Here is a 25,477-nt window from a genome sequence, read left to right on the forward strand (position 1 = left end):
ATCTGTGTATGTGTGCCTGTGTGGGGCAGGACAAAGGCCTAGTCATATTTTTTTCCCCTGTGGTTTCACCTGAAGCCTAATGCAATTGTACGGATGACGAAGTAGGAGAGGGGAGGTGATAGTTGCTCTAGCTCTTGAGTAATCGTTCCAGAGAATCATTTTTAGATAAAAGAGCAGACTGAAGAATTAGTCAGTGTTTTATTTTCACATTCTGTGACAATAGTTCATTTTCTCCTTATTTTAAAACCTCTTCATCCGAGAAACTAGGATTTTTTAGAAGAACATATACATTAATAGCAATATTGTTGTATAAAATTCATTTGGTTCCCACTGTTACCAACCTTACTGACGCCCAAGTAAATATTGGGCCAGTATCGCCAATGCCGATAAAGTGGATGCATCATCAAATTGTGAAATCTGAATGAATTAGTTAGAACCCAGCACATCTACTTGTAGTTTAAATATAGTAATCATACAATTTCCCTTTCACAGTTTAAGCAAAAGGGTAATTATATCCAGTCAAATCTGAGCCAATATTGGTGTATAAAATTCATTTGGTTCCCACTGTTACCAACCTTACTGACGCCCAAACTGATTCTTTAGCAGTTACTGGAAAACTAATGCAAATGACATCAGTCTGACACAGAAAAGTGGTGACAGCTGCTTTTTCTGAAAAAAATAAAAATGTATATTCATTTAGTTTTTAATAAAAACAAAAAATAAACCTAAAACAACTGTACCAAAGGACCAGAAATAATTATGCTGAAAATGGAAATCCAAAAAGAGATTTTTAGATTTAAGAAAATACACATTTTGAAAAATCTCCTCATGTTTTGAGGTTGTTCCTTCAAATCATCAGGTAGCAGAGAGACAAAATCTTAATGTTGAAATGCTGAACTCTGAAAGTGCCTGCAGACTGCCATCTCAGGTCTCGAGCTAAATACAGATGACGATGACAACAGAATCGTTTTCCATATACAGTTATGTTGAAACTGTGACGATGACAGAGGGGGAGTTAGAACATTTCCAATAACAGCATCACTGTGAGTGAAAGGGTGATCCACATGATTGCCATTCATATGATGCTCTGCTGCTTTCCTTCTGTACAACTTCCTGTTTCTCCCATGTGTCATTGCCCTGAGGCTTTGTGACTCATGCTGTGATGAGCCTGTCAGTCATGCTGTGATAGCGGGAAACCAGAAGCTGTGTTGAAACAGTGTTCCCATATCCTGTGATGGTGGTGGGGACTTCTCCTATTGCATCCACACACATGATGTGTCCTCCATTGTTATACTGATAAAAGAAAAAGAAAGAAAATATTATTATCAAAGAACACTGTCTGCATCTCCGCCAACTGTATGAAACATTTAGATTAATTGGTTAACTATCTGTACACGCCCTGCTTCATGGAGTCAAACTCCACACGAACTGCTAACAAATACAAAGTCCTGCTAGTGCAAGGGAAGTTATCTTATATAGAATCAAACACAAAGCGAAACAATGGTCTGTTTTGCAAACGTAAATATAATTTTTGGAAAGTGTTCTTGCCAAACAGTAACAATGAAAAATTCTCTTAATGATAAGGGATTCCAGGAAAGGTTAATATACCACCACGCCTGTGTGCTGGCCTTGTTGCTCTGTGCTTGTTGTCCAAAAACTGCTAAAACACAGCCAGTGTGGCTCACTGGAACATTCCTTTATTATCATGAACACGCACACTGGAGTTTAGTTTAACTCAGTCACACACAAACCACAAAGCTTCGAAGACCATGTTAATCTGCCACTAAAAACAGCCTACTGCCCTACTGTTTGATTAGTCACACTGAGCCCTTTTACAGTCTAACTGTAAATTTGAGCTGTTGTCAAAGATGGAATCTTAAGAAGGAATGGGTGGACACAGGTGCCACAGACAGCAGAAGTGATAGAAGGTCATCACTTTTGTATTAATGTGAGATTGAAAAAGGGGGGTGGCAGCAGCCATTTTGACATGAGGAGGTAAGGTACACACAAAATGAGTTATGGTTTCGTTCTGTTGAGTGTGTCAAAGCTCTCTCAGTGAGCCACTTCAACTTGTAGAGGCAGTAGGCACTAGTAGAGGCAAGCAAACAACTGTTAGCTGGATCTGGATCTGTCAATCATAGCACCCAGGCCTGATGGAGGGCTGGGTTACAAATAAATAAGTAAAAATCAGCCACTATACACTTGTTATGTAGGTGGAAATGTCTTTTGTAACAGGCTGTAAACATTAACGTTATCACTAATTTTTTTTAGATGGGCATAGACAGGTTAAGAGCCGGTCTTCCATAATGTAGCAAGCACAACATCCCAGGTTCAATCTCAGGAACAGACTCAAAAGTCCACAGAAAAGTCCACATTATTAAACACGTACGTTCAACAAGCTTTAACCTGCATTGGTTCTGTTTAGATTTCTCTCTCTGATCGTGTGTCACCAGAGTTCAAATGAGTTGAGCTCTCAGCTAACGGCACTGAACATGTTTGCAGTAAATATACCTCAGGCTGCTCACTTCCTGTGCTGACATGTTTTCTCCTGCTGGGAGTGTCTCTAAACATACTGCGCTGCGCTAACAATTTAGCCTAGTACTATGAAGCCAGGATGCTTTCAGAAAAACAACTCTTGTAACGACTTCACTTTAACAATAACCAAAGAGCAAAAAGAAAAAAAAAAACACATCCATGGAAACTGACTGGCACAAACCAAAAGAATTCCTCTTCATCCCCCCATAACCACATCCTAATCCCTGGCAGACTGGAGCCTGAGGACGAGGCCTGTCTGCTGTTTATCTCTAAGAAATCTTGTGACCACACCTCTAATCTTTACCTCTGCATGTGCTTGTTGTGTGTGTTTAATGGCCTGTCTATTGTCATTCAGGTGCGAGCATAGGTGTGGCTCTTTTTCAGAATTACAGTCATTGACATTAGTAAACACAGGAAGCAAATCCAAGAGTAGGGCAGGAATGGCATTATTCTCTGGTTTTACCTGGTAAAACTATGTCAATGTTTGGTACAAAACCTTCCCCAAATGTTTTTTCAGTAACTGACACACCTCTGTGCCTTTCAGTTAAGCTGTTCCACTGCAAACAGAAGCAAGAGCCTGGCTTATCAGCAGCTGTAAAACTGCCTCACTCTCTGCAGACAGCAGAGGCTTGCTAAACAGGAACAACTGGCTCGCAAGACAATAATATCACATGTGCTTTTATTTCAGGTCTCTTTATCATTCACTTTAAAGTGTCAGAAAGCACAAACAATACCAGCAGTCAAGTCATGCATATTAATGTTTTCTTATTCACAAAATCCTTCCAGCTCCTGTATGTTTCACGTCTCCATAACTGCAAACAGCATGCAGTTAGCATTTAGCTAAAGAGCCAAACATTTTCAAGAGCCAGTATATCTAAAGGAAGTCTGGCCCAGAAACTCAACTCAACTCCATTTGTAAATGTTTGCCAACAAGTTTATCCAGGTGACAGTCCCAGTTTTGTTTCCAGCTGCCTTGAAAGAACAGATAATTATGTAGAACAGGTTTTACGTAGCTTGTTGTTTGTTTCTGTTTGTTATTGTTTCCATTTTCACTGTCTTTCTGCGTAGTTTGCAAATTGAAGTAAACCATTTGTAAACACTGGTGTATTTAAAGCTTTAACTAAGGCAGGAAGAGTGACTACAAAACAAACAGTTTAATCCACAGTTAGTTTATCGCGTATATCTGGCTAATAACCTGCTACCAAACACCCAGCAGACAGACAGGAACATGTTTGAGTCTGAATTCCCGGAATACAGACTACAGACGGCCCACTTGTCTGATCTTGTTTGTTGGAGACTTTGCTTTCAGTTTGATTCCTTGTTTTTTATGGAAGTCCTAATCAAAATGGCTTCAGAAGAAAATCACAAAGGAAAATTTGTAAAAAGAGTTGACAGTGATTCTCTAAATCAGGGGTGTCCAAATCCAGGCCTCAAGGGCCGGTATCCTGCAGGTTTTAGATGTGTCCTTGATCCAACACAGCTGATTTAAATGGCTAAATGACCTCCTCAACATGTCTTGAAGTTCTCCAGAGGCCTGCTAATGAACTGATCTTTTGATTCAGGTGTGGTGACCCAGGGTGAGATCTAAAACCTGCAGGACACCGACCCTCGAGGCCTGGAGTTGGACACCCCTGCTCTAATGGTCAGCATTATTAGAGACCCTTTCACATTAGAGGCCTGTTTGATTCAATGTTCAAATCAAACTTTGTTGTTTAAAAGGGCGTGATGACATCACAGTTGGGGTGGCACACAACTTAAATCTTTTCAGCCTCTTTAAGAGGAGATTGTTGTTCCTCTTCTTGTTTAGGTTGATTTCGTTCAGTTTTTTTGTTTTGTTTTTGGTTTCACTATTGCTATTAAAAATATTCCAAAGATATTGTTAAACAAAATATGTAGCTTGCTTAGTGCAGTTGATATTTGCACACAAGAAGTTAATTCTGAAATTAAACTTCTTTGGATATAATAAAACTTTAATATGAAAAAGAATATAAAAAAAGAAGAAAAAAACAACCTAAATGGCAATCCTTCTACCTTTGCCTTCTCTAAATCATGGACAAAGCAAAAAATTGCAAATATCTTTTCCAAAACAACAAATTAACGATATTTTTCTCGTATTATTTCACACATGCATGACCGACAGACTAAATTTTGTAAAGTGAGTGAGTCGCTGTGCTGGCCTGACACAGTGCACTGAGAGCTCAGACCTATAAGTGAAAGCAACATAGTCAGCAGGCTGGACTTCACCGTCTTTAAATAACATGGTGTTACTCCACCAACAAGCTGTGACTTGCAGTGACAGGCAGCCGGGAAGCCTGAACCAGTCGCTGCCCACTGTTGAAATAGGAAAGTTATTATAAAGGTCTATATGGTTTCACTTTTCTTTCCTGTCAGACATGTTAAATGAGGTCGTTTTCTGTTAGTGGTTATACTAATGCATGTGAATTTGTCGCCATCTAGTGGGCAGCAGTGTATATGAATAACATTCAATTGGGCAGACTTTCTTCTTCATGCATGATCAAAATGAACCCAAGTTTACAAAGCAAGAGCACCAAATTAGAGTGTTGTGTTCCTATGCTTTCATGATAGTGTATAAAAAACAGTCCCAGTTTCAACCTTGTGATTTTCAATGCTTAATTTTATTGGCTTTGACTGAAAGGATACAAGAGGCAGCATAGCAAGAGCAAGAGATAGACAGTTACTGTAAAAAAAAAAAAAAAAAGAGCAACAATCCCATTTTCCTTTCTTATACATGTATAGTACATATACATTATTTCATTTGTGTTTTATGCAGCAGGCCATATTAAAAGAACTGTGACTATACGGTATTGGGCCACACTGTTAAAAAACTTCCTGGTGATTAACACTGGCTGTTTTGTCACAATGCCATTTTCTGGTGGGTAACCTGGGTTCCCAGCACTCATGTGGTTCTTATGTTGAGACATAAGGTAATATGTCTATAGGTAATAAAAAACCGATATTTGACAAATGTAAAGGTTGGTGCAATGACAGAGATAGTTCTGTTTTCTGATCTTTAGGCTGAATAAGGATTTCTCTGAAGTCAAAGCGGACATGCATTGATAGTTTTTGCAGGAATATATTTATCTGTGTTAGTCAGTCTATTTGCTGGGAAAAGCTCACTAAAAATGATATGAATAAAAACTATAATTGCAGTAAAACCCTGTTATTAAGTAAAAATAATATGCAGCACCAAGTATATTTTAAACCAGACAATATTGACTGGATTGTGTTTTCAATTCATGAAGTGGTAACTGGATCTGAAATATCATTTGGCATGCAACAGCAAAATGATCCCTGTCATCATACACTTCCTCTACACAACATCCACTTACAAGTTTCTTCTACAAACTTGTAAGTGGATGTAATAGTACTTTATTTTGAGTGTGCATCAAGACAAAGTAACAGTACTTAATTTCTTTGGAATTTAAAGATACTTTTGGACATAACCAACTGAACTTTTATGTTCGGATACCAATACTCTTAATTAGTTATATATGTTTCAGTTACTATAAAGAAGTATATTCCTCAGTGACAGCATGATCATGTTCCAACACATCATCAAATCTATTGTTTATGCAGCTGCTGACTGTGGTTTACACCATTTGAATCTTTTGTTTTCTTTGACAAACAGAGCAAGAAAATCACTTGAAGGAGTGCTCGCTACAATAATCATTGAAAAGAAAAGCAGCAGATACACAGCTCCCCCTGGAAGTTTTCTAAGACACATATGCAGAGCTTCCCACCACCTACAAAATGCTTACATGTGAATAATAACTATGCTGGGAATTTATTGTCACATGATCAGTGACAAACCAGCTTTGATCATTTTAACTGCTCATTCATGCATTCACACCCATTCACATAAGCACTTTTTTCTATGTAAGTGCTTTCTATCTAACATTCACACATGCATATGAAGAGAGCGTCATGTAGAATCAGCCAGTGATAGATGTCTCTGATGTCTTCGTGCTCTGTTTTGGGTAAAACACAACAAAAGTTTCTAGCATATCAATACGGAGCCACCAAACCAGGGTGAACAATGTTTTTCTTCAAGGGGTCAAACTGACTCAGGATCAGTGGAAATGCAGTAAGTGGAACAAATCAGAAATTACTGTTTGTTTATTATTTTAAAAAGCTCCATTTTTGTTTCAATTTTGTTCTATCCAGAAATGTAGATTCTGTAACAGTAAGGTAAGAGTGCCAGCTCCTTGTGGGTTAATTAAGAAGCACTACTTCTTGTCAGAAGTTAGGTGATATTAATATTAATTCTAGAAATGTTACAATGGGGGAAGTGATGACAATTAGTGTAGTTCACTATTGGACAATTCAGTTTAAAAAATGAGATGTAGTTAAACTTACCAAACAGGAACAGGAGACCTGAAGCTTTTCCAGGACTACTGGCTCTCCACCACCTGTTATTCAAACACAGGCTGTTAAAGTGCCTCTAAAAACAACAACCGACTGCCAACTACCACATTTTGAAAACAAGGGGCAGCATTTTCACAGTGACAATGTTGCTACTGCTATCCTGTTTTTACTTTTGATGTTGGTTTTTAGCCCTCAGTTAATCAAGAAACTTTACGTTTTTCCAAGGTCAATACTGGACATACAAATATCTTTTTAATATGTAGCCTGGTTTTGTACAACATGAAAGCACAGCCCTCCTGATATGGCACAACATCTCATTAACACACCTTGTTTCTCTGCATTATTTTGATAGCTTTAAGCTAATTTTGGATAATCCTGAACTACTATTAAAACACTATTCATGAAAAGTGTTCTCAGAAAACGTGTCAAGGAAAGAGCATTTCATTCCTTTGTAGTAATGCTGACATCACCACACTGAGAGCAACGGTGCCCAACACTGGGCCAGCCCAGAATCTATTTGACACCTCGGCTAAATTTGCAAACGTGGAGTGATTATTAAGACCCTCTAGTGAAAAAGAGAACATTGATGTTATCTCTGACCTTGATGATTACTTGTGCTTGTCCAGATAACCCTTCTCCCTCCATATCTGCTGCCTGTACTGTCAGAGTGTACTGTGGATATTTCTGTTGGAGGAGAAATATAATAAGTTCAGCTCATCAACAAGAAGGATAAAACATTCTATCATCAGTTTGTATCCAAAGGAGACTCTGATGAGATACTTCTCTTTTTAAAGTTCAGTGGAATATGCTAACTAATTTCTGTTTACATAGAACTGACAGTGTCATGTGACAACATCCCAGCAGGACAAAGTTTTCATGTTGATTATTGGCAACAGGAATATATGGAATCAAGCTTTTTTCTGAAACCAGAAAGAGCTGACAGACACTTTGGTACATTTTAATGTTGCAGATTCATCTAATGCTATAATGCTGTCCACCCTATGAAGCTAACCACTAACTGTGTGGTAGCATAGGCAGAATGAGAGCCAGGGAGTTTATTTTCCAGTTGCACTCAGAAGAGACAGTTTTATTTCATTTTTGAACATATATCTTTGAGACAGCACCAGATCATATTTAACTTTGTCTACACTGACACACCTGTGTTAGCCTACTTGAATTAGTGGACATAAGTGGACAGATATCAGCTAAACAAGTAAAATGGAATGAAGTCGTGATCTTTTCCTGCTTCTTTGATACAATTTGCTGTTTGTTAAAGCTGTTTTTAATTTGTAAAAAAGTGGTACAGGGGAAAAGAAAAGTTAAAACTGCCAACTTAATAGTTGTTCTTTTTTTTTCTAAATCCCTTGTATGCCAGTCATAAGTGGGTCCCCTTATCCCGAGCTGGCCAGTGTGCTTACTGTCACTGAATGCGTTAGAAGGCTAACCTCTCTGTCTAGTCCAGTGCCAGCAACACTGATGGCTCCAGTAACTGAGTTGATTTCAAACATGTTGTCACTGGGCAGCTGCGGGTCTTGCCTCAGAATACGGTAACGGATATCTGAGTTGGCATTATCTGGTTCATCAGAATCTGTAGCCTCGACCTTAATCACTTCAGAACCTGGAGAGAAAGAATTCAGAAGTAGGAATTAAGAACAGTCATTCAGGCTTTGTTTATCTTTTATTTATAGTAGGTTTACAATGTACACATCCCACTTTACTGGAGCTAATTACAAATAAAGTACCTTGTAACTATTAGCAACCGATTCCTTTTTCTCCTGTAAAAGTGAAACAAGCACACATGACAAGCAAGCTTAAATTAAAAACACTATCAGTACCTTGTGCTGAGTTTTCAGCAACTTGTCCCTCAAAGGTGTTTTGAGAGAAGACAGGTTTGTTGTCATTCTGGTCGATGACTTTAACTGTAACACTCATGACCTCCTGGTGATCTCCACTTTCTGCCACGACATGCACTTGTAGCTGCCAATATACAATCACATTAAAATTATGCTGTTCAAAAAAAGAATAAACAATGTACATTAATGCTTTTATTCAAAATAATAGGAACATTTTGGGGCTTTATTGGATAGAGAAAGTGTAGATAGACAGAGAGAAGGAAAGACATGCAGCAAAGGGCTGCGGGTCATACTCAAACCACACCTGTTGCTGCTGCTGTGGTAAATAAAATAAAAAAATCTGTCAGCACAACTCTTTGGGCTTAAATTATTAGAAAGACTTCTGATAGCTTATTGCTCAGACTATGTTTTAATTATAAAACAAAAGGTTATAATCTATTTTCTTACAAAGAACTACCATAAATATCTTTGGTAGATAGTGAAACATCCACACTCTCCTGTTGTCTTTCTGTGACTTAATACTTTGATGCAGTATAAATGGGAGAGAAGCTATAAAACTTGTAAAACGTGTTCATCTGGACGTAACATTTAAGTGGAAGAAATATTGGCCATGAGTACCATCCAGAGAGAGTTGGGGAATGGCTGCAACCACAGCATTGTAAGATGTTGAAAGATGGTGGACAGGGAGGACGCTGGGTTGAGCAGGAGTCAAGGAGCCTGTTTATGTGAACCACCTCTGAACTGAAGAGGGGGCCTAAGGTTTACATCTCTCACTGCAAATTCATTTGTATTTTAATTTAGATTCAAATAGCATTTACATTCTGAAGCAGTAACCTTATTTTATTCTTATGTTAATACATCAATAGATTCAGTTACTTTTGCATAAAAACACTGCTTTCAAGTGGTCCAAGAGTACATTTCAGAGCTTGTACTTTTTCACTTTCACTTAAGTAAAGAGGTTGATTCAGTACTTTTACCTTTACTGGAGTATTTTTTAAACACAAGAAAAATGTCACTTTACCTTATAATGGGCTACTTCCTCTCTGTCGACTGGCTGTGTGACATACAGACTGCCAGTGTCTCTATTCATGGTGAAAAGGGCAACAGGAGGCTGATCAGCTCCTGGACCAGTGATGCTGTAATGTAAATTCTGCTTTTGATGTTCATCAGACCGTATCTAAACAAAACACACCAGGATTAGGTTAAACCACTCTCACTGACTACAGTTATAATATTGCACAACAACTATTGTAAAGCAGTTGTGCAGAGGTCTTTAGCTGTACTTTTTTTAAAAAACATTATTAGCCCATTATTAGTTTTAACAAATGTTACGTAATACACTATGGACATAAAAAAAAAATACATAATGATAAAACAGAAAACAAAACAAAACAAATCATAACAGAAGGTAAGGGCAGATATACAAATCAAGTTAGCACTTCAAGCCGTTAAGTCCACAGTGTATACGTTACAGTTCACCAAAAAGCTGTAGAATTTTGACCATATAGACCAAAACTTGTCCAGTTTATTTCTTAATGCACAAGTTATTTCCTCCATAGATAGTATAGATGTCAGTCCATTAAACCACTGAGATAGTCCACATATTTTTAGATTTTTCCAACACATAGCAACACAGCGCTTGGCTTCCAAAAGTCGATCGTTAACAGAGCTCTATTGTTTGCAGCAAGTACAAAATTATTTGTGTATATATTTAAAATACACATGTTGGGATCAAGTGGAATCACATCACCAATGATTGGACAGATTTATTACCTTTTCCCAAAAAACGTTCACATGTGGACATTCCCATATACAGTGAAATAAAGAACTCCTATCCACTCCACACTTAATACAGGTGTCTGGGATGTTTGGGTTAAAATGATGCATTTTTGATGGAGTAATATATTGTCTTGTTAACCATTTATGTTGAAGTAGTTTGGATTAATTGTCTGACTCTGGGCCAAGAAGCATGATTTATACCAATCGTCATCTGATATATCCATTTGCAAATCATTCCTCCAAGCCTCTAAAATAGACTGCGTTGATTCTTTGGAATTTTCCATAAATAATTTGTACAATGCAGAAACTTGGCCTCTCTCATTTAGATGATTTATAACTGTATTCTCTAGAGAGGAGTAGGTGGGGATTTCAAAGCTGTTACCTTGTGTGGTTAAGATAACATTTCTTAATTGAAGAAATTTAAAAAGAAATGTTTGACAGGAATAGAAAATGTACTTCTAAGCTGTTCAAAAGCCATAAGAGTATTATTCCTAAACATATCAGACACTTTTCTTATACCTTGACCGAACCAAAGTTTAAAGCCTGCATCCGCCCTACCAGGAGGAAAGCTGTTATTTCCAAATATTGGAGTGAACCTAGAAAGTTGTGACGTTTCTCCCAAGTAGTTATGTGTTTCATACCAGATCATTACAGTGTTTTTAAAAAAAGGGGTTCTTAGTTTGCTTAAGTAGTGCTTTCCTGTTGGCTGAGTAAAGATATAAGTTAGGGGGAATTTTGATTTCTGTAGACTGCATAGAAACTCACGCTGGAGTCTGCTCATTAGCAAAATAAAACATTGCCACTCTGATTTGAGCAGAAGTACCACGTTAAATTAGGAAGTTGTAAACCCCCTCTTTCATAAGGAAGGTATAGTAAGGAGATTCTGAGCCTTGGTCTTTTGCTATTTCAGATAAAGTTTCGGAATCGTTTTTGCAAATCTTAAAAGAAAGATTTTGGTCGGGAGAGAGATATTGATTGAAAAAGGTAAAGATATTTGGGCAAAATTTACATTTTTAGTATATTAATACGATCAGTTAAAGATATAGGTAATTTCGTCCATCTATTTAGGAGTGTAGTAACTGACGTCGTTAAGGAATTATAATTGGATGCAAGAATATTTTCAATTGAGGGAATTAATTTCACACCTAGATAAGTAAACCCATGTTCAGATTGCAGAAAGGGAGGATTTTGCAGAAACTGGAGGACTTTGTCGTTCATTTTTATTCAAAAATAATATTTCAGACTTTTTATTTTGTAACCAGAAAATGTACTACGGTAAATGTATTAATGAGACTTAATATGGATGGTATTGATTTGTTTAAATTGGTGCAGAACAGGATCATATCATCTGCATATAGGGCAATACGGTGGTCAACATTGCCTACTTTAATTCCTGATATGTTTTTATGATTCCAAATTGGCATTGCAAGAGACACAATTGCCAAGGTGAACAAGAGAGGTGACAAAGGGCACCTTGTGTAGTACCACGATAGAGTCTGAATGGTGTGGAAAAAAGACCGTTAGTTAAAATCTCTTCTTGAGGATTGGAGTATATCAATTGAATCCATTTTAAAAATCTGTTTCCAATACCAAACTTTCTCAAAACTTCAAATAAAAATGGCCATTCAATCCTGTCAAAGGCTTTTTCATCATCCATTGAGATTAATGCGTTGTCTCTGGTCTATTTTTTCTCATAAATGATCTTCATGACCCTCCGTATATTGTGAAACCTCTGCCTCCCCTGGATAAAGCCATTCTGGTCTGAGTGAATCATATTAGGCAAGAGTGTCTCTAGTCTCGTAGCTAATAATTTGCAAAGTATCTTTTAATCAACAGTGAAATTGGTCTATAAGAACTGCAATTAATTGCTGGCTTTCAATAAAAGGTTTCAGTAAAAGTGTAATTGTTGCAATATTACATGGAGGGGGGGAGAGACCCAGATTCAAATGATTCCTGATACATATCCAATAAGGGCTGGATCAAACTGTCTTTAAATATGTTGTATATTTTTATTGGTATCAGTATTGGTATAATCAGGTCCAGTTTTACCCCCTTTCATGTTCCTTATAGCATTATAATTTCTTCTACTCTTATATTAAGCCCTAGTTCATCCATACCGTTCTAGGAAAATGCAGCTGATCTAAAAAAAAAAAAAAAATCATTTTTTTAATTAAAATGAATTTAAATGCTCAGTTTTGTATAGCTGTTTATAAAAAGTGCAAAAAGAGTCATTAATATGTTTAGGATCAGCTGTGATCTGTCCTTCATCTGTAGTTACAGAATTTATTGTTCGTCTGAGCCTGTTAAATACGCCAAGCCAGTATTTTACTTGCTTTTTCATCCTGTTCATAATATGACTGTTTCAGTCTTATTAAACTGTTAGTAGCTTTATTTAATGACAAAATATTGAATTTAGCTCTGAGTTTATTTAACTCTAGAATTGGAGCATTAGATTTGGATATAAATATCTCTTCCTCAATGTCTTTTGCCCTCTCAGGAAAGCCTCCCATTTTAAAGTAGCCGTGGTTTGAGTTGTATTATAAGCAAAGTAATAATCTATTTGCTTTCCAATGTGTTCCAAGAATTCTGGATCTTTCAACCAGAAAGATTGCAGTCGCCATCTAGTGGTAAATAATGGTAAGCTGGGTAAATATAGTTGAAATGAAACGGTGGAGTGATCTGATATGACAATACTATCACACCAGGATTTAGTTACCATGGATACCAAGGATGCAGAAAGTAAGAAATAGTCAATTCTGGAAAAGGTCCCATGAGTGCTAGAGTAGCAAGAGAAAGTAATCTTATCTGGGTGCATGTTTCTCCAAACATCAACTAAATTGAATTCAGTCATAAATTGTAGTATTTCCTTTCTAGACTGCTTATGAGCTGAATTGACTCCACTTGATTTATCAACACTTGAATAAAGTGTGCAATTAAAATCTCCCCCAATAATGATTTATCCTGGAAATAACAAAACAGATTTCTAAAAAAAGATGGGTTGTCATTATTGCATTCATATGTATTAAGTTCAATTTGTGAGGCTATCTCACATTGGACAATAAAATATCTGCCATAATAATCACTAATAATGTTAACAAGGTTAAATGGTACTGAGTTATGAATTAGTGTAATTACGCCTCTGGATTGAGAATTATATGAAGCATGAATAATGTGACTCGACAAATTAAAGCTCAAGTAATATTTTTACAAGCGACCCACCTAACTGCTGATGACACTATTAGAGTAAGGAGACAATGGCCGGATTCGATTCATAACTTGTTTCAGTTTAACCAGTTTATTCAACCTTCGAGTAAACCAACACGGAGACATCCTGTGCAGAAACAAAAGTCTGAAGTTAATTTCAGAATCAGATTCTCTTACTTCAATTAACTTAATAGGATAGGGTCCTCTGTTGTTCTCAGTGAAGAAAATAGCTGGAAAAACACGTGCAGTGTTTGGTTCCACGTTGCTGCTGCTGTCAGGAGCATTACTGCTGCCATCTGTCACCGTGAGGATGACTTTTGTTTGTCCAGTTAACCCTTCTCCCGCCATATCTGATGCTTGCACTGTCAGAGTGTACTGTGGATATTTCTGGTAAGATACAGACATCAGCTCATCAACAGGAAGGAAGAAACACTGACATCGGTTTACAGACTGTAACACAGCCTTCAGACGGACTAAAGCTCTTCATCTATGAAGGCCGATTCTGCTGAAAAGCTGAAGCTAAACTCATTTAATATTTTGCTTATGACAAACATGATGCTGTTGAGAGCCTTGGTCAAACTGTTAGAATAAAGTATTTCTTGACCATTTGGCACGAGGCTGTTTGTTGTTGCTCTGTGAAGTCAGTTTCAAAGAGGTTTATGATGCTGCACCAGAAACAGCTCTGATCTCCTGTAGTCTGGACAAACTATTTATACTTGGCGAATAGTTTGTCAGACTAGTCTGTGTCTTCCATGCAGAGGTATGACACAAACCAGAAATGTAGACAGAAACTAACTATACTTTAGAGGCTGTGTCTAGTTTTACTGTCAAAAAAAAACCCACCATGTTTTTTTGCAGCACCCTCTTTGTGACTGATCTCTAGCAGTGACAGGCAGACTACTGATCCTGATTCATTACAAAATGTTTTTTCAGCCCTTAGGTGTAAGAGGACACTTGTGTTTTAAATGCGTTTAACAGGTTTTACCTCTCTGTCCAGTCCTCTACCAGTGATTCTGATGCTTCCAGTAATTGGGTTGATTTCAAACATGTTGTCAGTGGGCAGCGGTGGGTCCTGGTTCAGAATACGATAGCGGAGCTCTGAGTTGTCAGTATTTGGCTCATCGTCGTCTTTGGCCTCAACCTTAACCACCTCAGTCCCTGGAGTGGAGGAAATAAAAAAGAAGTTCCTGAAGGTCTTCACACTGCTTCATTTAATCAGAATCAGAATCAGAATCAGAATCAGAATACTTTATTGATCCCTGGGGGAAATTATTTTTTGTTACAGTGCTCCATTATAAACCAACATTAAGACAAGACAGACAATATGCTAACTAAGAATAGTACAATATATACATACATACATACATACATACATACATACATACATACATACATACATACATACATAAGTCACTTATAAATAAATAGTTGGAAAAGAAACATGTGTAGCTGTAGCAGCAAACAGTGTGTTAAGTGGATGCGTTGTACAGGGAGATGGCCACAGGCAGGAATGATTTCCTGTCTCGTTCAGTGGTGCTTTTCGGTAATCTCAGTCTCTCACTGAACGAGCTCCTGTGACTGACCAACATGTCATGGAGTGGGTGGGAGGTGTTATCCAACATTGTCTTTATCTTGGACAGCATCCGCCTCTCCGACACCACCTTGAGGGAGTCCAGCTCCATCCCCACAACATTGCTGGCCTTACGGATCAGTTTATTAAGTCTGTTGTACAAGATTTTCTGAATAAAATTGACGTAATGCAAAACGTCTGCTAATTTCCTTCCAACCCAATTCATTCTCTGGTGCTTTCGGCGTCATTTTGATTATCTTTAAGTCTCGGGTATCTTGAGATTCCTTAAATATAGTGGACGTGGAGAAACCTCCATCACGGATAACAATTATAAATAATAATGGATTGTATTTATATAGCGCTTTTCGGGGCACTCAAAGCACTTTACAATTCCACTATTCAGTCACTCTCACATTCACACACTGGTGGAGGCAGCTACAGTTGTAGCCACAGCTGCCCTGGGGCAGACTGACAGAAGCGAGGCTGCCATATCGCACCATCAACCCCTCTGGCCAACACCAGTAGATGGTAGGTGAAGTGTCTTGCCTAAAGACACAACGACCGAGACTGTCCGAGCCGGGGCTCGAACCGGCAACCTTTCAGTTACAAGACAAACTGCCAACTCTTTGAGCCACGATCGTCCAAAAACAAAGAAAACTACCTAAGAAGTCCAGAGGCAATAAGGTTTCTATACATACCGATGGCCGTGGCCTCAGCAACATTTGCTTTGTACTCCACCGTAAAATAAGGTTTGTTGTCGTTCTGGTCGATCACAATGACTATAATCTCCATGGGATCCTCAGCTTGTCCTGCTCCGGCAACCATAGCATGTGCTTCAAACTACACAGACAGAAGATTTTAAGTTTAGATTCGCCCACACACACACTTTTCCAGTGGGGATCAAAATGCAATAATCAGGTACGAAGTGAGGATGATTACCGTGTAACTGGCTGTTTGCTCTCTGTCAAGTGGCTGTGTTACATACAGAATGCCCGTCTCTCTGTCCAATGTGAAACGACCAACAGGAGGCAGATCAGCTCCTGGACCAGTGATGCTGTAAAACATCTTCCTTGTTCTGTCTTCACTAGAGCGGATCTGAACAAAAATACAACAGAACTGAGTCAAACCACTGACTCCAACAAAAGTTAGCGTTGAACAACAGCTACAGCAAAGAGATACCTGAGGTAGAAGATGGGTTCCAATTTTCTACATGCTGTTATTGGGATTGTAAGAAAAACAAGACAGCCCCCATAATCTTATAATTACAATACTGTATTTGGTTAAAATTTCCGATTGTTCAAATATGTTATTTTCTTTAGTTGTAAGATAATGTGTGCCCCAGTCTCAAATGAGGAGAATTATTCCTCTGTTACACCACAAGAGGGACCATCTCCTGAAATGAGCAGCTCTGGCTGCCAGGCCACTCACCATGAGGCAGTGTGCCTAACGAACGCTGTGTGAGACTGTGTACAAACCTGTAACTATGTGCATATAGTTGCAGAATATACAGTAAAGGCAGACGCACAAAGCTAAACTGGTTTCTATTTCTTTTAATCTAAGTGTGCAACAGGATCATTCAATAAGGCATCTTGTGATCTCTGAATAAGGAATTATTTTGATATCAAATCTTATTACTGAGTTTCGTTGTGGCACACGTGGGACAGTTTTCTCTCTCGCTGATCATCTAACTAATAATCAATGAAATCTGAATGCTGCTTATTTTAACAACCAAACCTGACTGATGTATTACTGGAGACATGAGTAACTGCAGGTTAGTGGTTCTTTTTTTGTCAAAATCTGTTCTCTGTTGTTGTTGTTGTTGTTTTTAAATATAATTTTGTTTTACATTTATATGGATGAATCTGAGACTGAATGGTTGTCTGTGTCTCTGTGTGTTGGCCCTGCGACAGACTGGCGACCTGTCCAGGGTGCACCCCGCCTCTCGCCCTCTGACAGCTGGGAAAGGCTCCAGTGCCCCCCGCGACCCTGGAACGGATAAGCGGAAGCGAATGGATGGAGGGATTTATATGGCTGCTTCCTGTTTGTTTTTGTTTCTCGAGTCTTTAATTCAATAGTTTTTGGAACAAATAATCTGCCCATTGTGCACAGCCACGTTTTAACTGGTACAATCACACACAGACATTTTACAGTTGTTCTTTTCAAAACAGTATTTTAATGATTGCCAAACCGAGTTGCTTTCAAGTGGCATTTGAAAATGACAGCAAATGTCAAAACGAGTATACCCACTGTAAAGAAAGCCAAATGGAAAAGATCCTGTCGCGAAAACAACAAATTGAAATACACTTTAGAATAAATGTTTTGCCACAAGATAATTGAGGTCCCCTTACCATAGCTACTTTCAGGGGATAGGTTCCTCTCTTATTCTCAGTAACACTGAGTGAAGGAATAACCCAGGATCTCTTCCTCCTCCTCAGCCCTCCACCTGGCTTGGGAAACTGCAGAACAGGCACCTGAGCATCAGCTGCATTCTGGGAAAACAAGCAGACATTTTATAGAAGAACACTTCCAGAAATGGATCAAGTGCAATGAGGAGGATGAGATACATTCGATGTACTAGGATTATGTTGACTGTCAAAGGTGGCTGTAACAACAAGAGTAGCTCTGTAACCCACTAACTAAATGTAACCGACCCTTACATGTGCAGCCACACAGTGTTAAAGAGAAACAGCTCTTTGTGTCCAGAGCCTTAGTTTTGTATTCAAAGTCATTAAAAAGGTACTTGAGGTTTCATGCTCTAAGTAAATAACAGTACGATGTAAGCGGGATATTTTCCTTAAAAAAAATTATTTCGAGAAGAAGAAAAAATTGGTTTTCTTTTGTCTCTTATCTGACTGCTGAGCCCACTTTAATATAGTGATGCTCACCATGCTCACACTGACAGGAATGGTCAGTTTTAGGCCTTGTGAGTCCCAGGAGTGGATGAAGAAGTCATGGTGTCCTTCATGAAGATAAACTGCTCTCTTTACCTGAAAGAAAACATTTTTTATAGATTTTTAAAGAAGCTAACATGTAAAAAACATTCAGAATTTGTCAAAGTAAAATTCAGTGATGTCCGTTAGCAGTCTATGATACAGTGCTCAGTCGTCGAAGAAACTTTTGCTCCTCTTTAAATATGTTGCAACATTTCAGCTTTCATGTCAGCAAAAGCTAAAATATCCTCAGAGCTAGAAACGCTCAGTTCTTTTCAGCAAAAAATCCCACAAACACTAATTAATCTAACATTGTCAGAGATATTTGTTGCAGTACATTCAAATGTTTACTACTTTCTGTTTACCCACAAAAACAGTACCAAGCAAGTCTTTGAATCTGCACTCACCATCAGTACACCGTCTGTCTTTACTACAAAACGTTTGTCAGAGGTGTCAAACAGAAATCTTGTGCGATCTGTGCAGTCAGTGAAGCCCACTGAGAACAGAGAGAGAATAGTTATTGTTTAATTACTGGAGTTCATGAAGAGAAAGAAAAATAAGTGGCACGTCTTAAATGCATAAGAACAAAGTAATAAAAACTGTTGTTAAATCAAATAGAAGTTAAGAAATATCCTATGCTTTGAAGGTCTATGAAGACTCATGTATCAAAGCTGCAGAAAAATTGGTATTAGTTGATATCATGCCTGGTATTACTTCGGCTACTCTATAAGTATGTTAACTGGTCTAGTCTTATTACACCTCCTACATATCTGCAAGCTGCTTTGAAACCAACTTCAGCTTCAGGTGTGGTGAAATGTGCACATGTGATGTGAGATGTTTTGTCATCATTGTAGCTGTGCATGACAAACAAATATTTTGATTAATATATTTTTGGTATGGTGACGTAGTGGTTAATACTTTGGCTCACAGCAAGATGGTCTTGTGGTACAAACCCAGGAGCTCCAGGTGCAATAGTTTTCTCACTTGTGAAAAATGTGTTTGATTAAGAAATTTCATCCCTGAAATTCTCAGCTATTTGAAATGTGCTGTTTGCTTTTAACCTGTTGATGGCCTCTCAGAAACAAATCCCTACTAACTGCAACTTTAAACCACTACTAACCAATATACAACCATTTCTGTTATTACCTTTGCCCAGTACTGTGCCTCTTGTCAGGTAGTTTCTCGTCACACTGAAAGTGAGCTGATCTGACTGAAACCCAGGTACACATACTGGCTCCTCAGCAGTCACTAAATTTGGAGGCTAGGACAGAAGAAACAGCATTTTAATGGTTGCCACGAATGATTCAGATTCCTTTAAACAATTACTTGTGCATGCAGTTGTAGGTAGATCATCAGAGACATTACAGAGTTTTCAAAAGTATCACCAAGCAAGAAAAAAAGAACTTATCAGTGCGGTTACTTTCTGGTTCCCAGCAAAATAAGAAAAAAGTGTTTATAAGTAGGACTTCCCTGGTGTAGGCACAGGGCGCAGGATGTTTAGTAGCAACATGTTTCAGTCAGCCGTGTGGTGTTGTGAGAATGAGGACCCAAAATGCAGGCATTGGCTGTGATGCAAGTGAGCTCTTTATTACACGAGGTGAAAAACAACAAAAGCGAGGATGACAAGGACAGAACTAAAACATAGCCTAAACTGGGGAAAAACTAGACAACACAAACACACAAACCTAAAACCATACAACCTCTGGACGAAGATCGGAAATGTCACAGAGAATGTTGGGCAGACAGATGCAGAAATTTCACCAGGTTACACAGACCAGGTGACAAGGAACACAGGCAGGCACACACTATAAACAGGGCTGCACATAAGTGGTCCGCGTGCGCTGTCAAAATAAAAGAGGTGCACCAGATAAGAAGTTGAAACGCGTGTTTGCGTACATAAGATTTTCTGGAGGAGGATAGACATTTGTTTAGAACTCTTAAAGATGTCGAAGAAGCTCCTTTAAGCAGTTACTGTGATGTTCCTCCACCTCCAAAGAAATGTCAGGAGTCCAAACCGCAAAAGAAGCGCGTATTCCTAGAAAAGTGGTTGCAGAAGGTGAGCTGGCTTCAAACAAATGATTGCGCGCACAGAATGTGGCGCAGAATGTGCCGCATACTCCCATACAACTTATGTGCACCCCTGACTATAAATACAGACAAGGTAACGAGGGAATGACATAGCAGAGGGGAACACAGCTGCACCTAATTAGACAAGACAAGGAAGTAAAACAGAATAAACTAACATGAGACAGGACCTTTCAAAGTAAAACAGAAACTTCACAAACACAAGCTCAGGGACATGAACAGAGCAGAGGGGGAGGACTCAGGCAACCAAAATCAGAAACAACTAGAACATAAGATAATAATAATACCAAACACAAAACGACCCAGGACCATGACAAAATCAGTGTTATTTGTTATCTATCCCTTATATTTGTTATCGTCCACCTGGGTCTTACAGAGTTTCTGTCTGTTTGCTCAGACTTTTTATCTGATTTAGTGCTCAGCTCAGTAAAATAATTATTGTGGGTGATTTTAACATCCATGTAGATGCTAAAAATGACAGCCTCAACATGGCATTTAATCTGTTTTTAGACTCAATCGGTTTCTCTCAAAATGTAAAAGAACCCACCCACCACTTTGATCACACTCTAGATCTTGTTTTAACATATGGCATAGAAACTGAACATTTAACAGTGTTTCCTGAAAACCCTCTCCTGTCTGATCATTTCCTGATAACATTTATATTCACAATAATTGATTACACAGCGGTGGGGAACATCCATTGTTATCGTCCTCTATACCTTTTTACCAACACAGAGCAGAACAGCTTCCTGAACACTACTCCAACAGAGGTTGATTACCTTGTTAATAATTTTAACTCTTCTAAGTATGACTCTGGATACTGTAGCTCCTGTGAAAAATAAGGCCTCAAATCAGAAGTACTTGAATCCCTGGTATAACTCTCAAACACGTACAACTGATACTTTGATACTTATTTAGTCTTTTTGTCCAATTGATCGTTCAGTCAGGTTTCAGAGCTCAGCACAGCACAGAAACAGCTTTAGTGAAGGTTACAAATGATCTTCTCTTGGGCTCTGACAGTGGACTCATCTCTGTGCTTGTCCTGCTAGACCTCAGTGCAGCGTTCCATACTGTCGACCATAATATCCCATGAGAGCGATTAGAACATGCTGTAGGTATTACAGGTACTGTGCTGCAGTGGTTTGTATCATATCTATCTAATAGACTCCAATTTGTGCATGTAAATGGAGAGTCCTCTTCACACACTGAGGTTAATTATGGAGTTACACAGGGTTCAGCGCTAGGACTAATTCTGTTTACATTATACATGCTTCCCTTAGGCAGTATCATCGAAGACATCGAAGCATACATTTTCACTGCTATGCAGATGACACCCAGCTCTGTCTATATCGGATCTATACCTGATATTCTGTCCTGTTACCTAACCAACCAAAATTTCAAATTCAATTTGGAAATCGTGGATTCTTTGGGTTAAAAATGTGACAGAGTGCACTGCTTGTCGTGCAGTTGAACCCCATCTTACACTTGAACTCAACTGTAACACACCTCCACAGTGATTTTTCAGAGAATGCTTTACGTATTTCAGCAAGACTATGCCAAATCTTTTTCTGCATGCAATCCAACAGCATGGTTTCATAAGAGCAAGAAGTGTCTGCAGGCTAGACCTTTCAGTCACTTGAATTCAAGAAAAATTCAATTCAGCAGAACTGGAAATGAAATGAGAAACATAGCAAAGGACATTACAAACTATTAAGAATCTAAAATCTTTATCAGTACCGTATAGAAAAAAGTAAAGGCTTCTGAAACTGTAGCAACTGGTCCCATTAAATATAGAAAAGAGTGTTGTTAGAAGAGGTGATGCAGCAGAGTTGTGCTGTCACTGTCATCTATAAACAAAAACTCAATTTTATCCTCAATTTTTAAAAATAGTAAAAGAAATAGTAAAAAAATGTCTTGTAGAACATTTGAACTAATATTCAGTATTAAAATGATTTTGAAAATGCAAAATATGTAATATGATTTAATATATAAATATGTAAGATATCTAATTCTTACCTGAAAAACTGTTAAAATGCACCAAATTACAAACCAAATGCTCCCCATGTCTTTCTCTCAGTGAAGGCAGAGCACAATAACCAATGATCTTGTTTCCTGAGGGTAGTTACAGCAACTGAACATTCACGTAGACGAGTCTACTTTCAGCGCATGACGTCAGCTTGTAGAAGCTCTGGCTCTGTTTTCCTGATATGGTCATGCACACTAAACACACCTGAGCAGACAGATTTCAGTAGTTTCTGTATTTATGAACATGTAACAGACATACAACATACACTCTGCAGCATAGAGAAAGTTCAGCTTCAAAAAATAAACTATTAAGAGTAAGTCATGTAACTTCTGTTTGGTCTGTTTGGAATACCATCTGAATAGAATCAGAATTGCAACAGTTTTGTTCTTCAGCATGACAGTGACCCCAAACACACTGCCAGTGCAGTAAACTCATACCTGGATATCAAATACACAATGGAATACTATCAGTCATGAACTGGCCTGCCCACAGGCTGGAGTTCGACATTATTGAAACATTTTGGAGACGTCTTGACAGAGAATGTAACAAAAAGCAGACAACATCCAGATAAGAGCTCTGGAATGTCCTGAAGACCTATCCTGAAAAATATTTAGAGAAATTACAAGAAAGCCTGCCTAAGTGAGTTTAGGATGTGGTGAAGAATAAAAGTGGTCGTTCCAAATACTGACTTTTATGCTCATTTGAACTGTACATAGTGTTTTCATCTAATATACTGTGTTTGTTTATTATGATAGGATCCCCTATCATAATAAAACAATTAGAAATTACCCAAGATTTCTGCACAGCACTGTAAAACAGGAACTTTCTTTTAGTGTACACTAATTCTTCACATTACACAAGTCATATAAATGAAATCTAATGAGCTTATGTGGAAATCCAAGCACTATAATAGGAAATCTGACTTAAATTGCTTAAATGTGACAAGCTGGTTTGTGTTTTCCAAACTGCTGATATGTTGTAAATTTTCATGTACAAATATATCTAGGGTTTACAGAGAATGGTCTGGAAATGAAAAATATAAGTGAAATCAATGTGACTGCTTTGTTCAAAAATGTTTTTTTGAGAACAGAGATCAGTAAAGAATTGCTGGACTGGTTTTATCTGATAGAAAGTCAACAGTAGAAAAGTATATGAAATGTGGCAGAAGATTTTTGCTATGTGACATAGAAGGTCATTATTGCTTTGCAAAGGCAAAGCATGTAAACTGAAAGATGGACCTTTTTTCAATTTTTGAATTCAATTGCAAATCCGTTAGAGAGAGTTAGCTTTTAGCTGTCCAAATACTAAATCCCAGGTAAAAATTTACACACACAGACTAATATATATAACACCCAGCACGCCCCTGCGGGCGGTTTATCCTTCAAGCTCGGGTCCTCTACCAGAGGCCTGGGAGCTTGAGGGTCCTGCGCAGTATCTTAGCTGTTCCCAGGACTGCGCTCTTCTGGACAGAGATCTCCGATGTTGTTCCTGGGATCTGCTGGAGCCACTCGCCTAGCTTGGGAGTCACCTCACCTAGTGCTCCGATTACCACGGGGACCCTCCACATCCTCTCGAGCTCTTCTCTGAGCCCTTGGTATTTCTCCAGCTTCTCGTGTTCCTTCTTCCTGATATTGCTGTCATTCGGAACCGCTACATCGATCACTACGGCCGTCTTCTTCTGTTTGTCTACCACCACTATGTCCGGTTGGTTAGCCACCACCATTTTGTCCGTCTGTATCTGGAAGTCCCACAGGATCTTAGCTCGGTCATTCTCCACCACCCTTGGGGACATCTCCCATTTTGACCTCGGGACTTCCAGGTTATACTCGGCACAGATGTTCCTGTACACTATGCCGGCCACTTGGTTATGGCGTTCCATGTATGCCTTGCCTGCTAGCATCTTGCACCCTGCTGTTATGTGCTGGATTGTCTCTGGGGCATCTTTACACAGCCTGCACCTGGGGTCTTGCCTGGTGTGATAGACCCCAGCCTCTATGGATCTTGTGCTCAGAGCTTGTTCTTGTGCTGCCATGATTAGTGCCTCTGTGCTGTCTTTCAGTCCAGCTTTGTCCAGCCACTGGTAGGATTTCTGGATATCAGCCACCTCCTCTATCTGCCGGTGGTACATACCGTGCAGGGGCCTGTCCTTCCATGATGGTTCCTCGTCTCCCTCCTCTTTCTTGGGTTTCTGCTGCCTGAGGTATTCACTGAGCACTCGGTCAGTTGGGGCCATCTTCCCAATGTATTCTTGGATGTTCCTTGTCTCATCCTGGACTGTGGTGCTGACACTCACCAGTCCCCGGCCCCCTTCCTTCCGCTTAGCGTACAGCCTCAGGGTGCTGGACTTGGGGTGAAACCCTCCATGCATGGAAAGGAGCTTTCTTGTCTTGATGTCAGTGGCTTCTATCTCCTCCTTTGGCCAGCCTATTACCCCAGCAGGGTACCTGATCACGGGCAGGGCGTACGTGTTGATGGCCCGGATCTTGTTCTTACCATTCAGCTGACTCCTCAGGACTCACCTGATCTCTGGTATTTCTTTAAGCGGCTCTGCAAGTACTTGGTGGTTGCAGCTTTTCTAGCGGCCTCTTCGTGGTTCCCATTCGCCTGTGGGATCCCCAGGTACTTGTAACTGTCCTCAATGTCTGCAATGTTGCCTTCTGGTAGTTCAATCCCCTCAGTTCTGACTACCTTCCCTCTCTTTGTTACCATCCGACTACACTTCTCCAGTCCGAACGACATTCCAATGTCATTGCTGTATAGCCTGGTAGTGTGGATCAGTGAATCGATGTCTCGTTCACTCTTGGCGCATACACAAAATTCGGTTCGGTTCGATACTTTGGTGTCACGGTTCAATATTTTACGATACAAAAAAATGTTCATGCCTTTTTAATTTGTCATTTATAAAAATTATAACTATATATTATAACTCAAAAGTAGTTTTTAAATTTAATGTTACTGAAACAACAAAATAATAATAAAAAAAAAAATCTATCTGATGGAGAAATCACTCATCTTTGGAAAAGAGAGTTTATTACAGAGAAATGGCTCTTTCCAAAATAAAAGCTATACAGGGAGTGCAGAATTATTAGGCAAATGAGTATTTTGTCCA

The 25,477-nt window shown here is 38.8% G+C and overlaps 1 protein-coding gene across 1 annotated transcript; it reads right to left on the reverse strand.

Moving 5' to 3' along the window:
• Positions 1-5,149: 5,149 nt before the first annotated feature.
• LOC309720898 (cadherin-1-like) lies at positions 5,150-22,485 on the reverse strand. The gene is made up of 15 exons (XM_082558131.1): positions 22,359-22,485; positions 19,404-19,518; positions 18,665-18,753; positions 18,213-18,314; positions 17,676-17,816; positions 16,267-16,422; positions 16,026-16,167; positions 14,743-14,915; positions 13,935-14,144; positions 9,796-9,951; positions 8,757-8,898; positions 8,367-8,539; positions 7,522-7,605; positions 6,913-6,965; positions 5,150-6,524 (listed from the first exon to the last, which is right to left on the reverse strand). The coding sequence occupies exons 1-14, from the start codon at positions 22,404-22,406 to the stop codon at positions 6,948-6,950; spliced, it is 1,749 nt and encodes a 582-aa protein (XP_082414257.1). The 5' UTR covers positions 22,407-22,485; the 3' UTR covers positions 5,150-6,524; positions 6,913-6,947.
• Between the last annotated feature and the right edge of the window lie 2,992 nt (positions 22,486-25,477).

Source organism: Aulonocara stuartgranti (assembly GCF_965226115.1).
Source record: "Aulonocara stuartgranti genome assembly, chromosome: 13".
NCBI lineage: Eukaryota > Metazoa > Chordata > Actinopteri > Cichliformes > Cichlidae > Aulonocara > Aulonocara stuartgranti.

Bases quoted from the DNA above. Each gene is read 5' to 3' on its own strand.
- LOC309720898 (XM_082558131.1), bottom strand. From the start codon at position 22,406: ATGGGGAGCATTTGGTTTGTAATTTGGTGCATTTTAACAGTTTTTCAG. The intron at 18,754-19,403 runs GTAATAACAGAA...CTCTGTTCTCAG, and splicing joins AGGCACAGTACTGGGCAAAG to TGGGCTTCACTGACTGCACA. The intron at 8,899-9,795 runs GTAAAGTGACAT...GTATATTGGCAG, and splicing joins AGGAAGTAGCCCATTATAAG to CTACAAGTGCATGTCGTGGC.